At 41.7% G+C, this 16,938-nt stretch overlaps 3 protein-coding genes across 28 annotated transcripts in view; 1 reads left to right on the top strand and 2 right to left on the bottom strand.

The window, feature by feature from the left end:
- Positions 1-15,678, top strand: part of LOC137427941 (beta-1,4-N-acetylgalactosaminyltransferase 3) — a 236,156-nt gene extending 220,478 nt beyond the window's left edge. The window contains exons 17-19 of the mRNA XM_078770980.1: positions 2-128; positions 4,101-4,288; positions 15,568-15,678. Of these exons, the coding sequence (XP_078627106.1) occupies positions 2-128; positions 4,101-4,236 (263 nt within the window). The 3' untranslated portion in view covers positions 4,237-4,288; positions 15,568-15,678. The remainder of the gene's footprint in view (position 1; positions 129-4,100; positions 4,289-15,567) is intronic.
- LOC137428074 (protein mono-ADP-ribosyltransferase PARP12) overlaps positions 1-16,938 on the bottom strand; it is a 1,016,466-nt gene that overhangs the window by 481,868 nt on the left and 517,660 nt on the right. The window lies entirely within an intron of this gene.
- Positions 12,696-16,938, bottom strand: part of PPFIBP1 (PPFIB scaffold protein 1) — a gene marked incomplete in the record, with an annotated part of 228,414 nt that continues 224,171 nt past the window's right edge. For 16 of the 26 annotated variants that reach the window (XM_078776720.1, XM_078776727.1, XM_078776737.1 and 13 more), the window contains 3 exon segments: positions 12,696-13,700; positions 13,955-14,020; positions 15,608-15,814. In XM_078776720.1, coding sequence (XP_078632846.1) covers positions 13,623-13,700; positions 13,955-14,020; positions 15,608-15,814 — 351 coding nt within the window. 26 annotated transcript variants of the gene reach the window in all.

The following is a 16,938-nucleotide window of genomic DNA, read 5'->3' as shown; positions in this document are numbered from 1 at the left end:
GGATACTGGGAAGTGAATGGCTTTGGTCTGTTCGCTATGTACAAGTCTGACTTTGAGCGGGTTGGTGGTTTGAACACACAGGAGGCGAAGGTGCATTGGGGTGGAAAGGACCGGGAACTCCTCTACAGGTAAGTATGCACACCCTCTGCTGTCAATGCCCTGTACACCACTTAATCGTACCAAATGGGCCATCGACATATTACGTATGAAAAAATGACAATTATGGAGCTCCCTTTTCAACCAAACATTCTACTTTAACACCACCCACTCCCAACCATTTTCTTCATCTTAAAGCTGTCAAATTGTTGTCCCTTCTCACCTTGGATTTCATCTTGATTTACCACAACCAACGTAAGGTTGTTGGTTTGCTTTTCATAGCCGTTTGGACGTGACATGTGAATGCTAGGTTGCATCAAATGCCCCGTTTTTGAAACATATTGTTACGTTTGTGGGGGGTAGGTAATGAAATACCTTAGTCAAGGTAGAATTGTATTTGTAGTCAAGTAGTATTGTAGTCAAGGTAGGATTAGTGTGCTCCGACTGTCGCGAAGAAGAAGAAACCTTCCTGTAATTAAGTCAGGCCCGGATGTCGCATAAGTGTATATTTGTCCATGCGAAGGGTGGAGCTATGCTAATTAGTTAGGGTATAAGGGTAGATTCCCTGTGTGTAGTTTCCTCTGTACTTTCCCCTTTGTTCTTATAAAGCACATACGACCAGCCATGCAATCGGCACATAATTGCAAACCACATAATCGCTGACCGGATCTGGACATTACTGACACCACCCAGCTCGAATCTTCTCGATGGGCATGAAGAAAGGCCGTGAGGCCACACCCCGAAGGGCGATTGGTTGGAGCGATGCGATGGCCAGCCCTGATTGGAGCGTGTGTGACGTCATCGTCGAACAATCGAGCACAGGAAACAAAAAGGCAGAGCATCGCCATTTTCTCTCTCTTCTGCGCTGGCTTTCATGACGAGCAGTCACAGTTATACTCTCTCTCTATTCTACACTGGCTTTCATGATGAGCAGTCACAGTTATATTCTCTCTCTTCTGAGCTGGCTTTCATGATGAGCAGTCACAGTTATACTCTCTCTCTTCTACACTGGCTTTCATGATGAGCAGTCACAGTTATATTCTCTCTCTTCTGAGCTGGCTTTCATGATGAGCAGTCACAGTTATACTCTCTCTTCTACACTGGCTTTCATGATGAGCAGTCACAGTTATATTCTCTCTCTTCTGAGCTGGCTTTCATGATGAGCAGTCACAGTTATACTCTCTCTCTTCTACACTGGCTTTCATGATGAGCAGTCACAGTTATATTCTCTCTCTTCTGCACTGGCTTTCATGACGGCAGTCAAAGTTATTCGTTATTCTTTCTCTTTCTTTTTCTTTCTCTTTGTCTCTCTCTCTCTCTCTCTCTCTCTCTCTCTCTCTCTCTCTCTCTCTCTCTCTCTCTCTCTCTCTCTCTCTCTCTCTCTCTCTCCTGCACTGGCTTTCATATCTTTCTGCTTTTATATCTTTCTGGCTTGGTGAGAAACTGCGGAGCTTTGTGGAGCGTGTAACGGCGGAGGAGAGTTTTTGGCTGCCTCACGCGGGTGGCTGGCTGCGGCGCAAGTTCGGGCCATTGTGCATTTCCCGTTCTCGGGGACCCGTTCGACGACCGCCAGGGTTCGAGGACGGCTGGAAGACACCAGAGCTGAGTATCAGCTAACACTACACACCACATTTTTACTTTCATTTATTTCTCCCTGTGTCTGTATATGAGTCCATACAGAGGGTCCCTCGGTTATGAATTTTAGTTTACTGTGCATTCATTTCTGTTATCCTGGCATTTATTTTTATTAAACCTATTACTTGTTACATTTTCAAATCCTTGTCCTGTACGTTTATTTGTTTGTGGTTCGGAAAACCCTCTTCGCATCCACCCATTCAGGTAAGCCTAGTCACCCTCCACTACCCCCCGCAAGTGTCACGACCGCCATAGTTGAGTAAACGCCTCGGAGTTAAAGCGCGTCTGGTCATCTGTCGCCCTGCAGTGTTCACTACAGGGTAGATACGGGACAATATTCTCATATTTATCAAGTCATATTTTTTTGTTACACCAGCCCTACATAGCAATCTGTAAAATATTTTGGATTTTAGATTTTTCTGAGACCCCACCAGTATCGGGTAAAAATCGGGTACCCCCGCTAATGGGTTGTTTTGGCAAAATGTGAGATTTTCGACTTTTTAAAGTAAGAACACTTTCTAATAGTAATGCAGGGTCACTGATTCCAAAAATGTCCTCTAAAAATTGTGGGATCAAATTGGGAATTTTTTTTTTTTTTTTTAATTAGGTAATCAAGTAACCAACGAACCAAATAAAAAATTTTCTTTCAAAAATTGCATTATTCACTCTTGGAAACATGCCAAGTTGATACATTGGCAGGATCCCCCCCCCCCCCCCCCCCGGCTTTATTAGTTATGGCCTTCGTGAAGCAGGCCTGTTGTGTCGGTGTCAGCTTGAGGCAAGTGGCCAGAGAAACCAACCTCGGACGGCATAGGATATCGTGGGAGATGAACGCCGGGGTCCCGGTGTGCTTGCAGCAATGATGGCTCCAAATTGATGTCGTAGTGGTCGTCTTTCACTTTCATCGTTGCTGCTGGCTGCCGCCTCACTGTCGTCTGCCAACAAAATGATGGAACTAGCAGCACCAATTTTCTGCACCTTCCGCTTGCGCCGTTATTCCTCGGCCTGCTCACAAACCTGACGATGGTGCACCTTCTGTGACAGGACCTTGTTGTAGGTGTTGAAAGATGCTATGCATTCAGTATTCATTGACTTCATCGACTGTTGGCCGGCCACAACAGGAAGGTTGTATCCAGTCGTCGTTCCATAGCCTGCAGCTCGGCAAGCGTGGCTGGGCTTGATCTACGCGCGGTCTGGGTCTCTCTTGCAGTTGGCGTCCAGAAGCTGAATGAGCAAGATGCAAGCCTCGTGGTGAGAGACAGTGGGTATGTTTGCCTTCTTGTAAGTCATTGACCTGGACCAGGACGAGCTGCGCAGATGCCCATTTGGGGGAGCACCAGGACAGCCTTCTCTGTGTGATGCATGAGAAAGTGCAGGATGGATGGCAAGTGAGGAGATGTATTCCTGATATGTGTCCACCCTCCTTATTGATGGCGCTGCCCAGACCAAACACAGCACTGGCCTGTCTCGTTGCCGTCGGCTTTCTCACCTTGAGAGAGTCCGGACTGTCTGGCATGTGAGCAGGTGTGAGCTGAGGTGGAGCAGATGGTGTATGGCAGATGGTGCCCATTAGCGGGGGTACCCGATTTTTACCCAATCCTGGTGAGGGGTCTAAACAAAATGGAAAATCTGAAATGTTTTACAGAAACGCTATATCGGTCGAGTGTAACAAAAAAGTATGACTCGATCAATATGATAATATTTTTCAAAAACGGGGCGTTTGATGCACCCTTGCGAACACCTGGGTGGTTTGTGAATTTTAGACTGGTAATGCAGGCGAGGGAAAGCCAAAGGTTACTGATTTGTTCTCGTATATGATATGACATATGAAGAGGCCTCAAACTCAAAATAGGAATCGCTTCTCTCAGCCTGATGGTTGGTACTTGTGGCCTCAAGAACAATAGGGATAAAAGTTCCACCCAAGGTTAAATTTTCATACCTTCTGAAAAAGAAAAACGAAACAAAAGAGTTCATAAACATATAAATTAGTTATATAATACAATATATATAAAAGTACACAGAACTCCAGTTTACAGCTGGATTTTAGTGCCTATGGGGAAATCAAACTCAGACTGGTCAGTATTGTGGCAAACTGAACCAGACAGCCATTGAGAGATACCCAGCTCAGATGGCCTTTGAACAATCACTTTTCCAAAGCAATAATTTAAATTCATTGCAGGTGTTGTACCTGTACATGGGGACATATGGAATGATGATCAATTTGGCAGCTCAGTTGGAGGGAAAGTGAGCTTGCACTCCAGGCAAAGTGACTGCTCCTCCATTAATGCCCTTGTTATTTTTGAAGGCGAAGTCACGATAAGAAAAAAAAACAAGTGGTCACGCTCGCTTCTGATGGTGTTTTTTTCCAGGGTGTTGGCTGCTGGCATGGAAGTGGTGCGGCTGCGCCTGAGACATTTCTACCATCACTTCCACTCGTCGAGAGGGACGTGGGAACACAGCAGGATCGGAGCACGAAGCTCCAACGCTCACAGTCCAAACGCATAAAATGCCCGGGTTGCGGCAGGGGCTCTCGAAAGGGTCGAGGTCGCCAATACAGGTTTGTGGCCAGAATGCAATGGTGGAGAACAGAAACAGCATCTGGAGAAGTTTGACAATATGCGAAGAGGTTTACAGTCCTGTTTACAATGCCCAAACTAATAGAACCGTCCAGAAAACAAATTATCGATGGCTTTCCTACGAACAACTCCTCTTACAAGGACAAACACTCAAACCAAAAAAATTGCAGTATTTATACAACAACAAGAGGCATTTTAAGGCCATTTTCCCTGCAAGAGCGGGGGTTAGCCTTGCGGTCCCCATGACAATCTTCTCCATTTTGCCCTATTTTCTACATCTCCCCTTATTAACCCCCTTGTCCACATTTCTTCCTCCACCACTTTTCGCCAAGTCGTTATAAGGTAAACAAATGTTTTTCTTTGTTATTGTTGTTCAAGCCTGACTGTCATTCACACTGACCTTTATACGCTCATTCGAAGAGAAGTCAAACATGGCTCCCATTGAAAACGAGGCTCCACATGACCTTCCACAAAAATGTACTTTCTCTGACATCTTTAGCTCCCGGTCTGTTAAAGAACACCATAAGTGTTGAGACCGATCTACCCACAATGTTCACGACTCCTCATAGCAAGCAGCAGTGAAGCGTTTATATGGATGAAGTGTCCAGGAAAGCTCGCTTTTTTTTTTTTTTGCGTTGACTATCAAGGTAATCATTGTGCGAGATCTTCCTCCTCTCATGAAGTTTGCGTGAGTTGAAGTGGAATTATTTTAGCCCATATCGGTTTTTAGGTAGAACGTGGCAACACAGGAGATGGTATTGCCTTACATTTCCTAAACATACATCCGACGCACGAGCAGTTTCACCATTTCATGACCAAAAAATTATGCTTCTTGGCAAGTCAACAAATTAAAGAATGATTTCTTGTTTAGGTCATTTCATCTCGATTGTTGAAGAGATGAACTTATAAAATGGGCCATGATGTCTGGAAAAAATGGGCCATACCACTTATTCCCTTTAACCATGACACTGATCAAGATGACCCCTCACCCTTTGGGTGGGCAGAAAGGGAAACTTGAATGGTCAAGTATGTAAAGTTGTGACTCAATCCCAAGAGACCCTCTCTATATGCTGTGTTGTATAAACGGGCTGTTATTTAAGCCTTGTAATAAGGCTGGATGGATCAAGGTTGGTATGCATGTATGTTTTTCAATCACATCTTCTATTACGAAAATAACCGTCTGTGTGTGTGTGTGTGTGTGTGTGTGTGCGCGTGTCATGCTTTATTCCAAATAATTATTGTTGATGCAGAATAATAAAAATGGTACCGTTGGAAAAGTAATAATCGATTTATTTGGAATAAAAATTTCAAAGTTGTAAAATGTAATATTTATTTAATGACAGATATGCCTTTTAGCAGGACCTGGAGCTTAATGTAGTGGTTCCAATGGTACCATTTTTATTAGTCAACGACACCAGGAACCCTTTAGAATAAAGTGTGATGGACATGGGAGGAGCACACAAAATCATCGACCATATAAAACACTAGAAGGAGTACCTGGCGTTTCCAGGGGGGAAGAGAGGGTTAGGGGAGAGGGACGGCAATGATATACTACATTTACATATTTTGGGGGAAGGGGGTGGCTTTGACAGCCCCCTCCGTTTTGGGCGAGGGAGGGAATGGAAGGAGGAAAAATTTACCCGTGCAAAGAGTGCTTTGACCTCAGTGTTGCCCAGGTAAAAAAAGGAAATTGTAATACCGTCTTCCACCATCACCAGGTGGGCGCTACACGGTAAACATTTACATAGAGAATTTACGCTCCTCTCCCAGTCCCCCACACCCCGCATGAGGCCGAGGCTGCGGCCACATAGCCTATGTTACCCCCCAGACAAAGTTGTATTTGTACACCGAGTAAAGTATAAAAGCATTTATAGCTGGAGTACTCGGCGTTGCTCAATCGAAAAAGAAACGTTAACATATTTGAAATGAGGGCAAATATAAGGGAAAAGCAATTACATCCAAATCAGAATCCATCATAAATGTCAAATCATCATTTTACCTTTTCATTGAATATATACTGGTGAATGTGCCATTCATCACGTTTCTGAGTTAAGTATGATGTTGTTCAGGAAGAAGAAGAAGCCTTACAACCAACTTTGACAGCTTCTGGTATTGTTTGATTATTTGCGTTCAAATGTCTGGTAATTATTTTGTATTTATTTAAGTTTTAGGTTTAGGCAATCAAAAGGTTCAGGCACTATAGAGCGATTTTTTTTAAATTCGAAAAAACGAACTTTTTTATTTCCAATTTATTATTTTATTTTTTTTGCCTAAAACACTCCCAGGCACTCACTGATGAACCTCTGCAAAGTTTGATGAAGATCCGGTCAGCCATCTCTGAGAGAAATGGCGACAGACCAACGGCTCTCTTATATAGTAGACAATGCCAGTTTGTGTGTTTGTACAAATGTCTGTCCCCCTTCACAAGGGTAGGTTTTAAAAGCCAATCTTTCAACACGAATACGTGTTCACCATGGTCTGTTTTTTGAGGATAAAACAAACTCGAAAAACATTTTCCATAAGAGTAATTATGCCTCTTCTATTGGAATTGTAGACGGTGGCTTGCAAACTGAGCCTCAAGGCGGTGTAAAGAAATGTTTAAAAAACAAAACAAAAAAACAAATACAAGGTGCAGGGAGGTGAAATTCGCTGTATGTGATGAGCAACGCACACAGAGTAAAATGAGTGTTCCTTTACATCTGTATGATGTCTAATAAATAAAGAATATATAAGCACACCTGACACTAGGCCGAGGCTTCGGACTTTGACATGCTCACAAGGCTGCACCATCGAATAAACTGTTCATTTTGACAGGCTTTCTACTAGTGTATAGTAATACTTCTCAAAGCAATAGAAAAATACATAAAAGTACACGGAAAAAGCACAAAAAGAAAAATACATAAAAGTACACGGAAAAAGCACACAAAGATACACCACCACAGCTACAACAAAAACGACGACGTGTTGTAAAATAGCATTGTTTCTTATATTTCACTACATTTTTCATTCTCATCAAGAATCACAGATACATATGTAATATGTTTGAGAAGTGCAACATGCTGTCTTTTGATTAAATCCGTGAGTGAAGCGACGGGTATTCTCTGCATGTAATCTCTAAACGAGGTGGTGCAGGGCGTTTTTAGATGATTTGCAAAGACCAGATGCAAGGGCCATTTGTTATATGTATGCACAGAGATTTTGGGGGTGAGCTAGCATTTGGTTGAATCATGATCAATGACATTTATTCTTTCCATTATTTACCCGCATTTATTTCACACAATTTTTAATTATTTCAAGTAAACTTCGTTTGAAATCTTGAAATAAAGAAATGTCACCTCACTTTTCTTTCAATCACCATCCCATGAACTTAATCTCTCAATTTACTCATCTCTGTATATGACTATCATTGCGATGAATTGATTCTACCTTCACATCTACTTTGTTTGAAAATTAACCTGAAAATGTAACCTTTATACAACAACATATACAGTGCCTTCAGAGAAAGTATTCACACCCCTTGACTTTTTTCACATTTTGTTGTTACAGCCTGAATTTAAAATGGATTAAACTCATATTTTATGCCACTGATCCACCCATAATACCCCATAATGTCAAAGTGGAATTTTGTTTTTAGAATATTTTTTTACAAAATAATTAAAAATTAAAAGCTGAAATGTCTTGAGTCAATAAGTATGCAACCCCCTTGCTACGACATTCCAAATTGAGCTCAGGTGCATCCCATTTCCTTTGATCATCTTTGAGATGTTTCTACAACTTGATTGGAGACCACCTGTGGCCAATTCAATTCATTCGACATGATTTAGAAAGAAACACACCTTTCTATACAAGGTCCCACAGTTGACAGTGCATGTCAGAGCAGAAACTCCACCATGAACTCCAAACAACTGTCCGTAGAACTCCGAGATGGAATTGTGATGAGATATATATATATACAGTCACGTGAAAAAGTAAGTACACCCCATGTAACGTTTTGACTTTTTCAACATATTTCAGCATACAGCTATTTGATCTTCATTTCAACAATATTGATAGATAAAGGTGATATAATATAACAAATATCATGAAGCATTTATATTTTGTAGTCCATTGTATAATTTAAATAAACATAAATGCAAATTTCCCATGTGGAAAAAGTAAGTACACCCCTACATTTATCACTACTTCAAATACCTAAAATTAGAATCAGGTGCACCAGCTCAGGTGCAAATGATTAGAACATCGTTAGAGAGGATCTTGGAGGAACCTGTCTTATTTAAACCTAAGACATTTAGTTTGGTTTGCTCTTTGTTGTTGAAGTGTGCGGCGTCACCATGCCTAGATCAAAAGAGCTCCCTGAGGCCTTCAGAAAGAAGGTTATAGATGCCTAAGAGTCTGGGAAGGGATTTAAAAAGATCTCCAAACAATTTGAAATCAATCATTCGACTGTCCGGAAGATCATCTACAAGTGGAGAAGATTCCAAACAACTGCCAACTTGTTCAGGCCAGGCCTCTCCAGCAAGTTCAGCCCGAAAGCAGACCGCAAAATGCTGAAAGAAACCCCAGAATGTCATCACGGGACCTACAGGTATCTCTTGCCACTGTTGATGTCAAAGTGCACGAGTCTACCATTAGAAAGAGTTCACAAATTTGATCTACATGGGAGGTGTGCCAGGAGGAAACCATTGCTGTCCAGAAAGAACATCAGGGCAAGACTAAAGTTTGCCAATGAACACCAAGGCAAAGACCAACACTTCTGGAACAATGTGCTCTGGACAGATGAGTCAAAGGTAGAGCTATTTGGCCAAAGTACCAGAAGACAAGTTTGGCGAAAACCAAAGACAGCATTTGACCACAAGAACCTGATACCAACTGTAAAGCATGGTGGTGGAAATATTATGGTTTGGGGCAGCTTTGCTGCATCAGGGCCTGGGCAGCTCACCATCATAGAATCCACTATGAATTCTTCATTGTACCAGAGGGTGCTTGAGGATAATGTGAGGCCATCTGTCGGAAAGATGAAGCTCAACCGAAGATGGACCTTGCAACATGACAATGACCCTCAACATCTATCTATAATTCCAGTAATCTCTGTACGTTTGTACGTCTGTTTGTCTGTGACCGCTGTTTCTCGACAACCACGGGTCCGATATACTTTTAACTTGCCAGGTATATTGCTGGGGACCCGAGGATGTGCCTTTTCAAGGTTTCATATTAATCGGACAATTACTTACCGAGCTATGTCCAAAAAACGATTCAACCAATCAGAGAGCAGCGAACTAGCGCGTGTGCCGAACGTGGCGGACACACTCTGCCTCGGATGGCACATTTGAGAGCGTATTCATTTATTTCACGTTTGCAAACTATGTTGGCGTTAAACTATGTTTTAAAACTAATAAAAACGATTTTGCGATTCATTCGCTTTCCTGCGCGTTTGTGCACGCGATGGCGATTTCTTTACCAAACTCCGGAAGCCGTTCGCTTTGGACCAAACCATTTCATGTAAATAGAGGGGGGGGGGGATATAATTTTAGATATAGATATAGTACGGGCAATGCCCTCCCTAGTACCAGTAAATCCACCAAGGAATGGCTGAAAATAAAGAAATGGAGGGTTCTGGAATGGTCAAGTCAAAGCCCGGATCTAAATCCCATCGAGATGTTGTGGGGGGATTTGAAACGAGCTGTGCATGCAAGAAACCCCTCAAACATCGCACAGCTGAAAGAATTCTGCATGGAGGAGTGGTCAAAAATTTCTCCCAGTCCCAGTCGATGTGAGAGACTGGTAGACAGTTATAAGAAACACCTAATTGAGGTTGTTTCTGCCAAAGGGGGCAATACCACCTATTAGAGCCAAGGGTGTACTTACTTTTTCCACATGCGAAATTTGCATTTATGTTTATTTAAATTATACGATGGACTACAAAATATAAATGTCTCATTGTTATGTTATATCAATATTTGTTATGTTATATCACCTTTATCTATCAATATTGTTGAAATGAAGATCAAATCGCTGTATGTTGAAATATGTTGAAAAAGTCAAAACTTTACACTTACTTTTTCACGTGTACTTACTTTTTCACGTGACTGTAGATCTGGGGAAGGGTATAAAACAATTTCTAGAGTGTTGAAAGTTCCCAAGAATCCAGTAAGCTCCAACTTTAGGAGATGGAAAGAATATGGAACTACCCAGACTCTTCCTCGGGCTGGCTGTCCGACCAAACTGATCAACTGGGCAAGAAGGACCTTGGTCAGGGAGGTGACCAACAACCCAATGACCACTCTGACAGAACTACAGAGTTCCTGCCGGAAGAACAACAGTCTCTGCAGCACTTCACAAATCGAGGCTTTATTGGAGAGTGGCCAGTCAAAGCCACTGGGTCTTTAATGTGCAGAAACTAATGCCAGCAGACAGGACACCAGTTTAATGTCCATCCGAGGGACAGCACACACATTGGTGAATCATCCTGCCTGTGTTTACAGCTGGGCTTACATTCTGGGCTTACAGCTGGGTTTACAGCTTACATTCAAATGCTTACATTACATATTCAGCTTACTTATCATTACATTATTATTACATTATCATTACATTACATTATCATTATTACATTATCATTGTTATTATCATTATTATCATATTATCATTACATTACATTACATTATCATTACATTACATTATAATTACAATTCAGCTTACATTCAAATCTCGGTCGATCGCCGAATTAATGCCAGGGGGGTTGACTCAGCCTGTCATCCTTCCGAGGTCGGCTAATTGAGTACCAGTTCACTGGTAATTCCCTGTTTGTCGTTGAAGGCGGCAAAAAGGGTTGGCGTCAGGAAGGGCATCCGGCCGTAAAACATTGCTTCAAAAAGGGGACCAAAAAACAACAACTACCACGGTCCCCGAAAAGGCCAACCCCCGCTTTGCGGGGAAAAATGGCCTCTAAACGGTGGTTTTTTATTCAAATGTAAGCTGGTGTTGGTGTTGGGCTAGCGGCTAGGGTGCCGGCTTAGGATCCTAGAATCCTGGGTTCGAATCCCGGTCGATCGCTGAATTAACGCCAGGGGGGTTGACTCAGCCTGTCATCCTTCCGAGGTCGGCTAATTGAGTACCAGTTCACTGGTAATTCCCTGTTTGTCGTTAAAGGTGGCAAAAAGGGTTGGCGTCAGGAAGGGCATCCGGCCGTAAAACATTGCTTCAAAAAGGGGACCAAAAAAAACAAAACAACAACAACCATGGTTCCCGAAAAAGGCCAACCCCCGCTTTGCGGGGAAAAATGGCCTCTAAAGGTGGTTATTTATTTATTTTATATTCAAACCCAGGCTAGACAGTTTATAGGTGTGGGTACATAGGTCTAGGTCATCTTGCCAGCCCAGTAAATACAATGAACTGTAATGGTAAAACAATTTCTGCGATGATGATAATGTAGTTAAGTACAGTAAAACACCATTCGATGGGGTGATTACGTTCCGCCGAATCATGTGATCAGATGTCACAGAGAGCAATGGGAAAAATAGGATTATGGTCCAAATCATTCCATAAAAACAATATTACCAAATTAAATTAAGTATTAATGCATTAATGTTGTGCTAAACCAAATACAGGACTAACATCAGCAAATAATGTTCCAAAATGTGCACAGACATTGTGTTGTGATGCAGGAAGAAGTCTGATATTAATAAGTAATAAACCGTTAATGTTTGGCGTCCACTGCCCTTAAGCCAGCGTAGCGATAAAAATGAACATTAATTTTTACACTTTAAATTTAACAGCTTAATAAATTAGAACGCCACTCAGTAGAGCGCATACTTCCGCCGTGGGTTTAGTTGGAATAATACGTTTTGTTTAACATCCGCTCTCCCCAAAACAATAAATGAAAAAGAAAGTAAGCCCTAACTGTCAGAGAATTTATTTTGATATATCTCGGAATTAGAGGAGAAAAACAACACTTAAGAATAAGAATAAAAGCTTCAATGCAGTAAAACAGAAAAAAAATTCCCCAAAAAATTCCCCCCAAAAATTCCTGGATCGGGAATAATATCCTGAGCTTCACCAAAAACTAATCAATTCTTCCTTATCCCAAGGGCAATCATCCCACCAACTTTCATCCAAATCCGTTCAGAACTTTTCCAGATATCTTGTTAACAAACACACACACGGACGGACGGACACGATCGAATGCATAACTTCCTGGCGGGAGTAATTAGAGTTTGAAGGATACTCAGCGCCGATTTGAGTATGTAGTAATGTTGTCAGCGAAGTTTGACTGCAGCCGTGTTATATGTAGTGCACACGTAGTCAGGCGGTGACATCGGGACTCTCTTCCTTGTTTGAAAAGATAACATGATCATAGAGAACAATGAACAACAAGCATAACAATGCACAATGTTGTGAGAAGAAATATAGACGTTTATTTATTGACTATTAAAAGCATTTGGTAAAAATTGGCTGCCTGTGTGCGGCCTCCGAGTGTGCAACATCATAAAAGAGCGTGACGATTCATCATTTAAAAACAATCAAACCCGAATCGGCAGTGGATACGGCCTCGTGTAAAATTTGAGCTCAACACTAGGAACATTCATAGAACTTTGTCTAAGGCACATGCAGAATAGAAACAGCAGCAACCATGGCTACAATTATCTTTGTGAACAGCTTGTATACAAGATCAAGTGTATATTTATAATGTGTATCAAACTTGGAGGAAGCTTAACAATGACCGTACCTGCTTAAATGCGTCCTGTGCACAATTTGAAGCTCTGCTTCACTTTGCAAATTTGTGGCAAAAATTAACATTCACAGAAGTGTGTGTGTGTGTGTGTGAGTGTGTGTGTGAGTGTGTGTGTGTTGCGGTTGGGTGGAGGGGTTGAGGTAAGGGGGTGGGTGAAGGTTGGAGAGTAAGTATTGAAAAGATAATGAACATACAATAACATATTCCAAGTGTGAGTAAAATACAAGTAATAAAGTTTGATATAAAAAAGTTGCACCACAATATTGGCTGCAATACAATTATATGGCTCATGAGCGCAAAGGATCGTCTGATGCCGTCATGTAGTATTTGCTATGATGAGAGATAACAGTTTTTGATTAAATGACACCAGGAAGGTTCAAGGCATAAACATTTCAGAGTTTAAGATCTGACTTGTATAGTGTAAATGATATTCTTATCTGGAAAGCAAGAATACTGCAGAGTAGATCCATAACGAGTAAGCAAAAGTATATAATACTGATCCCTGTATAGTTTTAAAACAGGCACTTAAAGGATTGTCTGCAATTGGTCTGTAGTGGTCAGGGAGTGATAAAACCGCCCATGCCTCATTAATCATCTCCAATGGCCAATCTGGGAGATTTGGATGCGCTGTCCCCAAACTCGCTACCATCTTCAGACAGCATGTTCTGCAAGACAAAGACGCGAGAGCGCAAAACATTTTAAATGCGAGAACGTGAGCTCAGATTTGACGAGAATTTGAGGCTGGTGTAGCAATGAACGGCTCCTCCAAAACAGAGACCTGGGGATAAAGAGTAAAAAAAAAAAAACACTTTCCTATTGGGATATGCTGCTAGGAAAATGACCGAGTGCTTCATAAATGTGCACTTCCAGTTTACTGTTCGGGAAGGTTCACTACAACAACAAAATGTTACAAGCTTACAGTGAGATTATTGATCCCTTCGGAAAAAGCGCCGATCTGCCGAACAGTTCCCTCCGAGTCCTCCATCTGCAGACAAGACGAGAGGCAGATATGCAAAAGATTCCCTCGACTCGGGTTATTTCGAATCACAGATGAAGCGCTTCTTACGTTGCATTCATGGAAAATATTTATCATACCAACATACTCAATTTAGTGTCTGTGTGTGTTTTTGACAGTGATACATCCGGTCGTTACTTTTCCAATCTCAACCAAACTTGACAGGAGGATTAAGGGTCAGACACGGAGGTTGCAGCGACTTCATTCCCCCATTGTTAAGATACTAATCGTGTAATTTCTCCAATGCTGCTTCAAATAACAAAAGTAACAAGAAAGAGCAATCAGAAATTGCAGACCTTCGCCAGCATGTGTTTTAGTGTTTTTTAAGACTTTTGTGTTAAAACAAATATGGAGGCCGAACCACGTGACCGATGACGTCATCATTTTATTTTTCTCCACCAATTTATCCCAAGATGATGCTCAAGAAATTTCATCTTGATCGGACGAAGTTTTGTACTTGTCGAATTATGACGTCATAATGGAGGCACCTATGACATCATCATTAACATATGTTATTCCCCATGGAGAGTTCTTTACAATGATCCATGTCTCAACCTATTCTATGCAGGGCTTTCGGAGATTTTGAGGTGCAATTTTTTTGGGTTTTTCCAAGATGGTGCCCCGTATCACGTGACCTATGACGTCATAATTATCATTATAAAACTCGACAGGAGGAGGCGCACTTATGGTGAAAATTTCCTGTCAATCGGACCACCTGTTGCAGAGAAAAATCATATTTATTCTGTCCAGACAAACAGACAGACAAACAGACATACAGACAAACAAACACACATACAGACAAACAAACAGACAGACAAACAAACTGACTCAAATGCAATACTCTCTCCTCTGGCGAGGGTAATAACAACACTAATGATATTATAGCATAATATTAATGCCATTGCAAAGCAATATTAATACTATTAATATCCCCTCCCAAGGGGGTTTTCCTCCATGGCCAAACGTCGTGATAACTAGTATAAATAGCTTATCTTGGCGTTTTGGGTGTGGGGGGGTGGGGGGGGGAGTGGGGGGGGGGGCACCCTTACCAGAAGTGAAAAATATAAAACACAAACACGTTTTGAAACAGTCGCTGCTACTGTTTAACACTAAACTGAAAAGGATGAAACTGGGGTGTGTTTAGTTACCAAGCATCTATCAAGCTCTTGCCAAGACAGCTGTTCGTCATCAACGTTTTCAAATTGAGTGCGTGCTTGAGTGCTTAAGCCACTTGACGAGCGCTGTATAAGAAACTTGGTAACTTGATTACTCATCTTGGTTACTCATCTTGGTTACAAACTTGGTTACTCATCCCTGATGTTCTTGAGACCCGAGCATAGATCTACTGTAATCCCAACAGCCCAGAGAGGATAATAACATGACCTTTCTTGCCGCTGCCATAGGGAGTGGGTGTACTAGCACATTGAAATCCATTCGGTACAAGTGATAGTGTTTTTAAAGAAGAATGTTTAGGCAAAGGCACTTCATCACCTAACCTAACACCTCTTTTCCCCCAGATCCAAAATATGTCAAATTCAGAGGAATTGATAAACCCACCTGCTCCAACCGGTCAAGATCATCTTCCTGTCCGTAACCCTGAGCCGTCGTTGCTACTCTCCTGGGACCGGGTCCACCAAACCCAGGCTGAGCCGCAAGCCCCCCAGGTTGGCCGAGCTCCATGGGACAAACATAGTCGTCAGGTTCTTCCTGCCTCCGTCGGCGCAAGGAACCAAAGCCCGAGATGCCGAGTGGAAGCTTTTTTGGCTGCCAACAGACAATTATCATAATTACCTTTCTTCATCGTTTTTTAAGTGTTGTAAAATGCTCTATAGAGTACAGTTCGGCTTCCATACATGTATTCAAGAATTATACCAAACAACTGTTCAATGTTATCTTGGTTATGGAATCCAGAACGTGCATTTGTATGTAAACAAGTTCAAAATACATGTTGCAAGGATATCGTTTAGTTAGTGTTGCATTGTATTTATATTTTATACTTCTTTGTTCTGCACTACACAAATTGTTTGAAATGAGTCCATGATCGGGGCTCGGTAGAATTTTCAATACAATCACAAGATCGATCAGAGGTAACAAACTCACCTTTGAGTCATCTATTCTTGGCTCGATTATGACTAAGACTATGAACTACCATTCGAGTAATTCAAAGTCAGGTAGTTGCATCATCGAGTACATAATCCTTCAGAAGTGATGCTAAACCAGTTGTCTCATCTGCCAGCATTTGCTGGTGAATGTTAAAGTTCTCCGGATCATTCAAAGAAAGTTGGCTATTGTGTGCAGTACCATGATCAAATTCGAAATTCCTGCCTAACATTCACCTGGAAAGGAATTGGATACCGCAGGGTCTATTTTCCAATAGCAATGCCGACATGGCACCCTGACAATCTTCGAGGTCGTGGAATAGAGCACATCGGAGTGGCTGTAAGATAAATGGGGTTGTGTGTGCTTCAATCAGTTGTATGATGTTTGGGGTAAAGGGATGTGAAAAAGGTGATTCTGTGCGAAGAACACAAATTAATGTAATACAGGTGTGATGGGGACAAACCACCTTTGATAAATAGTGAGTCAAATCAAACAAACAGATCAAGAATCATAAGTCAAAAAAGAGCATTATCAACACTCAAAATAAATAGAACGGCATTCGGTAGAGTGAATATCTCCGCCAGGATGAACAGTTTATGTTTTGTATCCCTCTGATAGGCCGGATCTGGATTCGGACCTGAACCAAAATCGAATCGGCATATTCTTGTCACCTAACCAACTCGTCCACCAAGTTTAGTCATAACTCGTTGAGAACTTTTTATGTTCTTTTTATGAACTTTTTATCATGTTATATATTGCTTTTGGCCCGATCTCTCAATGGTGAAGCA

This window comes from Myxine glutinosa, chromosome 1, assembly GCF_964187855.1.
Source record: "Myxine glutinosa chromosome 1, kmMyxGlut1.1, whole genome shotgun sequence".
NCBI lineage: Eukaryota > Metazoa > Chordata > Myxini > Myxiniformes > Myxinidae > Myxine > Myxine glutinosa.
This window is presented reverse-complemented; position numbering and strand designations above follow the sequence as displayed.